Source organism: Oncorhynchus mykiss, chromosome 3 (assembly GCF_013265735.2).
Source record: "Oncorhynchus mykiss isolate Arlee chromosome 3, USDA_OmykA_1.1, whole genome shotgun sequence".
Taxonomy (NCBI): domain Eukaryota; kingdom Metazoa; phylum Chordata; class Actinopteri; order Salmoniformes; family Salmonidae; genus Oncorhynchus; species Oncorhynchus mykiss.
This window is the reverse complement of record NC_048567.1, coordinates 81,949,793-81,959,792: the sequence shown is the minus strand read 5'-3', so window position 1 is coordinate 81,959,792 and position 10,000 is coordinate 81,949,793. Positions and strand designations below refer to the sequence as shown.

Sequence of the window (10,000 nt, the reverse complement as noted above, 5' to 3'; positions counted from 1 at the left end):
CAGCTTCTACCCCCCAAGCCTTAAGACTCCTGAACCTCTGTCGGCATACAGAGCTTTCAGAAAGTATTCAGACCCCTTGACTTATTCCCCATTTTGTTGTGTTACAGCCTGAATTCAAAATGGATTAAATATGTGTTTTTCTCTCACCCATCTACACACAATATCCCATAATGACAAAGTGAAATGAAAACATATTTAGTAATTTTAGAAATGTAAAACAAATCTAATTTCCATAAGTATTTACACCACTGAGTCAATACTTTGCAGACTTATCTTGATTAGATAAGTATTCAATCCCTTGAGTCAATACATGTTAGAATCCCCTTTGGCAGCGATTACAGATAACATGATGCAGTCCCACTATGCTTGAAAATATGAAGAGTGGTACTCAGTAATGTTTTGTATTGAATTTGTCCCACACATAAGACTTTGTATTCAGGACAAAAAGTTAATTGCTTTGCCAAACATGCAGGTTGCAAACAGGATGCATGTTTTGGGATATTTTTTATGCTCTACTTCTTTTCACTCTGTCAATTAGGTTAGTTTTGTGGAGTAACTACAATGTTGTTGATCCATCCTCAGTTTTCTCCTATAACAGCCATTAAACTCTGTAACTGTTTTAAAGTCACCTTTGGCCTCATGGGGAAATCCCTGACTGGTTTCCTTCCTCTCCGGCAACTGAGTTACGAAGGATGCCTGTATCTTTGTAGTGACTGGATGTATTGATACACCATCCAAAGTGTAATTAATAACTTCACCATGCTCAAAGGGATATTGATTGTCTGCTTTTTTTTAATTGTTTTTTTTACCCGTCAAGCAATAGGATCCCTCGTTTGCGAGGCATTTGAAAACCTCCCTGGTCTTTATGGTTGAATCTGTGTTTGAAATTCAGTGCTCGACTGAGGGACTTTACAGATAATTGTAGGTGTGGGGCACAGAGATGTTCAACACTATTATTGTGCACATTGTGAGTCCATGCAACTTTATTATGTGACTTTATAAGCACATTTTTACTCCTGGACTTATTTAGGCTTGCCATAACAAAAGGGCTTGAATACTTATTGACTCAGGACATTTCAGCTTTTCATTTTTTATCCTTTTCGAAAAACATAATTTGCTTATGGGGTCATTGGCTCAGCATAGTCCAGGTTAGAGGAGGGTTTGGTCAGGGTAGGCCGTCATTGAAAAATGAGAAATTATACTTAACTGACTTGCCAAGTTACATAAAGGTTAAAAAATAGCCTCAACAGCACTCTGTAGGGTAGAGCCTACAGACTCAAGACATTTCAGCTTTTCATTTTTAATGAACTTCATTTGACATTATGGGGTATTGGCCAGTGACGAAAACATCTACATTTAAATCTGGTAATAAAAACAAACATCTATCAACAGTTGTCGCAGTGACATTATATTGAAATAGATACTTGCATAGTGGATGGAGTCTTTTGTCAAGGCATGTAGCTAGCTAGCTAATCGATGAACCATAATCCCAACTCATGATGTTACTACCCTGCATGAATCTGCAGGCACTGTACCTAACCAACATCTGAAAATATTACTAGCTAGACTATCTTCTCCGTATGCCACGGTTGCCCTTTAGTTTGAAGATGTAATCCGGAGACAGGTGTTTTCTCTATCTCCTTAGCAATCATACTCGAATTCAACTCATTTCAAAACTCGGTCCTCCAGAAAGTGGAGAGCAGTTTTACTACGTGATGCTTTAGACAGGATAACATACGGACCAGCTCAAATAGCTCAAACTCCTGCTATATGGCAGACCAATCAAAACTCATCTCTCGGCATGTCCAGCCCACTCATTATCTCAGCCAATCATGGCTAGGGGAAAGGTTGTTAACTTTTTTCTGTGGCTAAACCAACTAGGCTCTTAATTTAACAATTTTATTCGTATTTACAGACGGATAAGTTTGTTATTCAGGCACATGAACGTTCACATGTTCGAGAAGGCATTTCTGCCCCAAAAAACACATTTTGATTAATAAATTAATAAATAAAAGTGTACACTGCTGTCCTCCCCTGTCCTCCCTTGTCCTCCCCTGACACTGAAGGGCTATAACGGTGGTAGTGGGCTCTACAACCTCTCAACCACGGTCACCCAATCAACAAAAAGGTTATAACATCACCACTACATTTTGCCTGCCGAATTCTAGTCTCTCACCAACAGACAGAAACCATCTCTGAACGAGCCAGAGCGCTCTGAGACTTCAATCACATGTACTGCATGTTGCCACGCAAGGTGGCTCACTTCTATGATACAGGGCTGTGTTCTGTGTGTGTCATCCCGTCACCCTACCTGATTTGACACTGCAGTGCACGTGGGCCTTGGACTCGTAATAAACCCAGTCAAAGCCAGCCTCCACGGCCAGGCGAGCCAGCATGGCATATTTGTTCCTGTCCCGGTCAGACGTGGTGATGTCCACCGCTCTTCCCTCATAATGGAGGGAGTCCTCTGAGTGGTGCCCATCCTCGTCCCAGCCCTCTGTCACTCTCAGCGTCACCCCAGGCCACATGTTCATCACAGAGATGGCCAAGGAGTTCAGCTTGTCTTTACAACGCTGGGGGAGAGAGAGGAGAGAGAGGGATGACTAACAACGCTGGGGAAGAGAGAGGAGAGAGAGGAGAGAAAGGGATCACTAACAACGCTGGGGAAGAGAGAGGAGAGAGAGGAGAGAAAGGGATGACTAACAACACTGGGGAAGACAGAGAGAGAGAGAGAGAGAGAGAGAGAGGAGAGAAAGGGATGACTAACAACGCTGGGGAAGAGAGAGAGGAGAGAGAGGGATGACTAACAACGCTGGGGAAGAGAGAGGAGAGAGAGGAGAGAAAGGGATGACTAACAACACTGGGGAAGACAGAGGAGAGAGAGAGAGGAGAGAAAGGGATGACTAACAACGCTGGGGAAGAGAGAGGAGAGAGAGGGATGACTAACAACGCTGGGGAAGAGAGAGGAGAGAGAGGAGAGAGAGGGATGACTAACAACGCTGGGGAAGAGAGAGGAGAGAAAGGGATGACTAACAACGCTGGAGGAGAGAGAGGAGAGAGAGAGAGAGAGAAGAGAGAGAGGGATGACTAACATAATAGGATATTAGAGTAAGAGTCAATGGTTGTCCTGGAACCACAGAAGAACAAGATGATAACAAACAGACATGATGGTTATGACAGAGAAAAATGATAGCATAGAAATCAACATTTACACAGAACAAAAACCTGTAAGCATTGGTAGGACTAAGCATGTAGGCATAAATATGAACTAATTACGATATAAAAGACTTGAGAAAACACTACATAGTAGAGGAAGAACAAATTAAATGATATAAATTAAAACGTAATTATGTATAATGAAATATATACATTACATGTAATACAACGATGAATGAAAATCTCTCAGGGAAACAACTAAATACAAAGACTATATATCCTAAACACATAAAGGCTATTGAGTTTTTCGCTACACCCGCAATAACATCTGCTAAATATGTGTACGTGACAAGTACAATTTGATTTGATCGGCGCTGTTGTCACAAGTGGTCAAAGTGCCGTAGACATATAAAGGATATAAACATGTTTTCGCTTTGCACACGATGTGCTATGCTACTGTATGTTTGCCTCCCAATAAAATACAGATAACTATAGCCATGATATGTCTTGTGTTTCTGTATGGTCTTGTTTTTTTAGAAGAGATCAGAGGTTTCGCTGAACGAGTCTGCAAATAAACCGGCGAGCTATTCAAACACAATCCATGCGTAATGGTAGGTGCGTAATTTCACTCTCCGTTCAAAATGTGTAACAAGAGCATTTGAAGGGTTAATTCGCAAACGTTTTGAAATAGATGTGAACATGTCATGATCAATAAAAATTATACCGGTTATCAATTCATATAAATTCGCGCCATTTTTATTTTGCTTATGTCCACTTGCATGTGTAGTCTAATTTAGCTCTCAAACAGGAGACAAGTTAGTCTAAAATGAGGTTAGTTACAGTGTTGCAATGTAACCTACATTTAGAGGAGGTAGACTAGTTATAGCCTAGCCTATTATTGCATAATTGACGTGTAGGCTAGTCTAATTTTGAACGGTCAACAGTAATCAATTGAACCAAAACATAGATGAAAGTGCTGGGGAAAAAATAAAATAAAGTTTGAAGTAAAAGTTTTTAAACATTTAACAAAGTACAAACCAGATCTAAAAACGAACGATAAAACAGCGTGTCTAGTGTGACTATCGGGTCACCTTGCTACCGCTGTCAAAGTGGGATAAAAAACACGTCAGATGACGTTTTAAAACCCCATTCCTGCTCCTCACCTGGGTCATAAGTCGATCGGCAGCCGTATTCTCCTCATCTTTAAATATAATATCAGGGTTATAGTTGGGAGTGAGCTCTTTGAACCGTTCTGAATTTCTCGTTATTTTGCCTTCATGTCTGCCACTGGCGCCCAGTGTTTTCTCGGCAACGTTTGGGCTGAACTGCTTATAAGAGAGGGGTGTGAGCTTCTTCGGCGGACGTCTCTTGCCATATCCCCTCCCCGGTCCACAGCCCTCCGTTACAGGTGCGAGCAGCAGGGTGCACCCCATGAAGAGGCCCACAAGCACGGAGCGACGCATCCCACCCAGACCGGCCGGGCCGGGCGCTCCGACGCGGAGTGGTAAGGTGGCACAGGTCGCCGTGGTGTCTCAAGCTACCCTCTCCCTTTGGATACGTCTTGTTCCCCCCACGGGGTAAGGGATGGGAGGGGGGGGGGGGGGGGGGGTAGAGGACCGAATCTTTAATATTGTATCGGTCTAATCCACGACATCATACTTGTGCACAGCAACTGTCCATAAAAGCCCCCCCAAAAATACAACAATTTCAGCCGAATGCGTTTTAGCGGGGTAAAAGTTCAATGTCTCTGTCGTCCGCGTCCGGTGTTGTCCAAACGCCGCGGCGTAACTGTAACGTCTTTCTTCCAGTAGATAGATATGGGCATGGAGTTGTAAAGTATGTTTATTTAAACAAATAGGTTCAAAGTCGATCTTCTGTTGTGACCTGTGGTCGCAGATTGTCTTCTTGGTGCGGTGGTTTTGCCACTGAGGAACTGTCAATGTCAAACGAGGAGGAACACTACTGGTTCTGGCATTTGTTCTTCTCGTCCGTTTGTCCCGGACTCCAAAAGGTTTCTTCTCGGTGGCGCATACTTCCGCTTTGCTTTTCCAATTGAAATTGGGAATTTGAGCGAACCAAGTGATCAGTTGCCACTCGAGACCGCACCCTGCCAGTCCTGCCCTTCTATCCTGCTCTGCCACTCCGCCCATCGGGTCACTGTAGTGTGGTTTCCAGTGCCACTGCCCCGTCCCCTACACCCGCGGCACCACCACAGGTTCTGCCCCTTAGCCTGTCACCTCAGTATGCCCGTCAGGCGCTAACATGCATCACTCTAAGACTGGAAAGAGGACAATTCATAGTGTGGAGGAGTTAGCAGTTTCAGTGTATGCATACTTACAATCTCTCCCCCAAATAGCAACCTATTGCCTACATAGTGCACTACTTTAGACCAGAGCCCTATGGCACCCTATTGCCTATATACATAGTGCACTACTTTAGACCAGAGCCCTATGGCACCCTATTCCCTATATACATAGTGCACTACTTTAGACCAGAGCCATGCCACCCTATTGCCTACATAGTGCACTACTTTAGACCAGAGCCCTATGGCACCCTATTGCCGACATAGTGCACTACTTTAGACCAGGGCCCTATGGCACCCTATTCCCTATATACATAGTGCACTACTTTAGACCAGGGCCCTATGGCACCCTATTGCCTATGTAGTGCACTACTTTAGACCAGGGCCCTATGGCACCCTATTGCCTATGTAGTGCACTACTTTATACCAGGGCCCTATGGCACCCTATTGCCTATGTAGTGCACTACTTTAGACCAGAGTGCTCCAGTCGAATGTATTGCACTAAGAGATAGACAGAGCCTCTAGCCTGGAATTTATCCTGACTTCTCTTCATCAGCTCCTGTCTGGGTTGCCACTGCATTACAATGCACACAGCCTTGGGCTGTACCGTGTCACACCGTAAGCATGGCAACCACGGCCAGGACAACTAATTGCATGGGTGATTAGTAAACTAGTCAAGATGGTCTGCTAGCCTAGTAATTTGTAATAATTCAGAAAATACTAGTTATACAGTAGCCAAGATATTCTGTACACTTGAATGTGTAACATGAGTTGGGTTAACAAACACTGACATGACTTGGGTCAACAGACACTGACATGACTTGGGTCAACAGACACTGACATGACTTGGGTCAACAGACACTGACATGACTTGGGTCAACAGACACTGACATGACTTGGGTCAACAGACACTGACATGACTTGGGTCAACAGACACTGACATGAGTGGACAAAACATTAGGAACACCTGCTCTTTCCACACAGACTGACCAGGTGAATCCAGGTGAAAGCTATGATCCCTTATTGATGTCACTTGTTAAATCCACTTCAATCAGTGTAGATGAAAGGGGAGGAGACAGGTTAAATCCACTTCAATCAGTGTAGATGAAGGAGGAGATGGGTTAAAGAAATATTTTAAGACTCCAGACAATTGGGACATGGATTGTGTACGTGTGCCATTCAGAGGGTGAACGGGCAAGACAAAATATTTAAGTGAATTTGAACGGGGTTTGGAAGTAGGTGTCAGGCGCACCGGACTGTGTCAAGAACTGCAACGATGCTGGGTTTTTCACACTCAACAGTTTCCCTGTGTATATCAAGAATGGTCCACCACCCAAAGGACATCCAGCCAACTTGACACAACTGTGGGAAGCATTGGAGTCAACATGGACCAGCAGCTCTGTGGAACGCTTTCAACACCTTGTAGAGTCCATGCCCTGACGAAATGAGGCTGTTCTGAGGAGTGCAACTCAAGGTGTTCTTAATGTTTTGTACACTCAGTGTATTTCAACACTGGATAGAAAACTCTGTTAGCAGTATGCAGGGCTGTTGTTCACTATAGGCTACAGCACATTCCAACTTATCAGGACAAAGTATGTGTGATACCAGAGTGCTTCCTTCCGCTTGTCACTGTCAAGTAAACTGCTCTCACAACAACTCTGATCGGCTCAATGCAAATTCTGATTTACAATGACAGCCCTACCCACCCAGGACCCAAACCCGGACGACACTGGGCCAATTGTGCACCACCCTACGGGACTCCCTTTTCACAGCCAGATGTGACGCAGCCTGGATTTGAAACAGCAGTGACACCTCTTGCGCTGAGATGCAGTGTCTTAGACTGTTGCACCCTATGCTGAGCCCTCTGGTGAGCCCTCTGGTGAGCCCTCTGGTGAGCCCTCTGGTGAGCCCTCTGGTGAGCCATCTGCTGAGCCCTCTAACGAGCCCTCTAACGAGCCCTCTAACGAGCCCTCTAACGAGCCTTCTGCTGAGCCCTCTGCTGAGCTCTATGCTGAGCCCTCTGGTGAGCCCTCTGCTGAGCCCTCTGCTGAGCCCTCTGCTGAGCTCTATGCTGAGCCCTCTGCTGAGCCCTCTAACGAGCCTTCTGCTGAGCCCTCTGGTGAGCCCTCTGCTGAGCCCTCTGCTGAGCCCTCTGCTGAGCCCTCTGCTGAGCCCTCTGCTAAGTCCTCTGCTGAGCCCTCTGCTGAGCTCTATGCTGAGCCCTCTGCTGAGCTCTATGCCGGGCCCTCTGCTGAGCCCTCTGATGGGCCCTCTGCTGAGCCCTCTGCTGGGCCATCTACTGAGCTCTATGCTGAGCCTTCTGCTGAGCCCTCTGCTGAGCCCTCTGCTGACTCCACTGCTGAGCTTTATGCTCAGCCCTCTGGTGAGCCCTCTGATGGGCCCTCTGCTGAGCCCTCTGCTGGGCCATCTACTGAGCTCTATGCTGAGCCTTCTGCTGAGCCCTCTGCTGAGCCCTCTGCTGACTCCACTGCTGAGCTTTATGCTCAGCCCTCTGGTGAGCCCTATGCTGAGCCCTCTGCTGAGCTCTATGCTGAGCCCTCTGCTGAGCTCTATGCTGAGCCCTCTGCTGAGCCCTCTGCTGAGCCCTCTGCTGAGCCCTCTGCTGAGCCCTCTGCTGAGCTCTCTGCTGAGCTCTCTGCTGAGCCCTCTGGTGAGCCATCTACTGAGCTCTATGCTGAGCCTTCTGCTGAGCCCTCTGCTGAGCCCTCTGCTGAGCTCTATGCTGAGCTCTATGCTGAGCCCTATGCTGAGCTCTATGCTGAACTCGATGCTGAGCCCTATGCTGAGCCCTATGCTGAGCTCTATGCTGAGCTCTATGCTGAGCCCTATGCTGAGCTCTATGCTGAGCTCTATACTGAGCTCTATGCTGAGCCCTATGCTGAGCCCTATGCTGAGCTCTATGCTGAGCCCTATGCTGAGCCCTATGCTGAGCTCTATACTGAGCTCTATACTGAGCTCTATGCTGAGCCCTATGCTGAGCCCTATGCTGAGCCCTATGCTGAGCCCTATGCTGAGCCCTATGCTGAGCCCTATACTGAGCTCTATGCTGAGCCCTATGCTGAGCTCTATACTGAGCTCTATGCTGAGCCCTATGCTGAGCTCTATGCTGAGCCCTATGCTGAGCCCTATGCTGAGCTCTATGCTGAGCTCTATACAGCTCTATGCTGAGCCCTCTGGTGAGCCATCTACTGAGCTCTATGCTGAGCCCTATGCTGAGCTCTATGCTGAGCCCTATGCTGAGCCCTATGCTGAGCTCTATGCTGAGCTCTATACTGAGCCCTATGCTGAGCTCTATGCTGAGCTCTATACTGAGCCCTATGCTGAGCTCTATGCTGAGCCCTATGCTGAGCCCTATGCTGAGCCCTATGCTGAGCCCTATGCTGAGCTCTATGCTGAGCTCTATGCTGAGCCCTATGCTGAGCCCTATGCTGAGCTCTATGCTGAGCTCTATACTGAGCTCTATGCTGAGCCCTATGCTGGGCTCTATGCTGAGCTCTATGCTGAGCCCTATGCTGAGCCCTATGCTGAGCTCTATGCTGAGCTCTATACTGAGCTCTATACTGAGCTCTATGCTGAGCCCTATGCTGAGCTCTATGCTGAGCTCTATGCTGAGCCCTATGCTGATTCCTATGGTGAGCTCTATGCTGAGCTCTATGCTGAGCTCTATGCTGAGCCCTATACTGAGCTCTATGCTGAGCTCTATGCTGAGCTCTATGCTGAGCTCTATGCTGAGCCCTATGCTGAGCTCTATGCTGAGCTCTATGCTGAGCTCTATGCTGAGCCCTATGCTGAGCCCTATGCTGAGCTCTATGCTGAGCTCTATGCTGAGCTCTATGCTGAGCCCTATGCTGAGCCCTATGCTGAGCTCTATGCTGAGCTCTATGCTGAGCTCTATGCTGAGCCCTATGCTGAGCTCTATGCTGAGCTCTATACTGAGCTCTATACTGAGCTCTATACTGAGCTCTATGCTGAGCTCTATGCTGAGCTCTATGCTGAGCTCTATACTGAGCTCTATACTGAGCTCTATGCTGAGCTCTATGCTGAGCTCTATACTGAGCTCTATGCTGAGCTCTATGCTGAGCTCTATGCTGAGCTCTATGCTGAGCTCTATACTGAGCTCTATACTGAGCTCTATGCTGAGCTCTATACTGAGCTCTCTGCAGCTGCTGAGAAACAGGAAAATAAACCAGTGGATCAATATAGTCCGTTAAACCAAAACAGTGATCTCTTGTACCACAATAACAATAATAATAATAATAATAACAATAACAATAATAACAATAATAATAATAATAATAATAACAATAACAATAATAACAATAATAATAATAATAATAATAACAATAATAACAATAACAATAATAATAATAATAATAATAATAATAACAATAATAACAATAACAATAATTAAAATAATAACAATAATAATATTAACAATAATAATAATAACAATGTGTTTATATTTGTTCTAAATCACACATGTATAAGTGTGAATTGGATTATTATTTTGTTGTTGTGTAT

The 10,000-nt window shown here is 45.8% G+C and overlaps 1 protein-coding gene across 1 annotated transcript in view; it reads right to left on the bottom strand.

Annotated features, from left to right (window-relative positions):
- Positions 1-5,267, bottom strand: part of LOC110509417 (indian hedgehog B protein) — a 9,275-nt gene extending 4,008 nt beyond the window's left edge. Inside the window, exons 1-2 of the mRNA XM_036975327.1 lie at positions 4,320-5,267; positions 2,312-2,573 (exon numbers count right to left, since the gene is read on the bottom strand). Coding sequence (XP_036831222.1) covers positions 2,312-2,573; positions 4,320-4,619 — 562 coding nt within the window. The 5' untranslated portion in view covers positions 4,620-5,267. The remainder of the gene's footprint in view (positions 1-2,311; positions 2,574-4,319) is intronic.
- Positions 5,268-10,000: the final 4,733 nt, after the last annotated feature.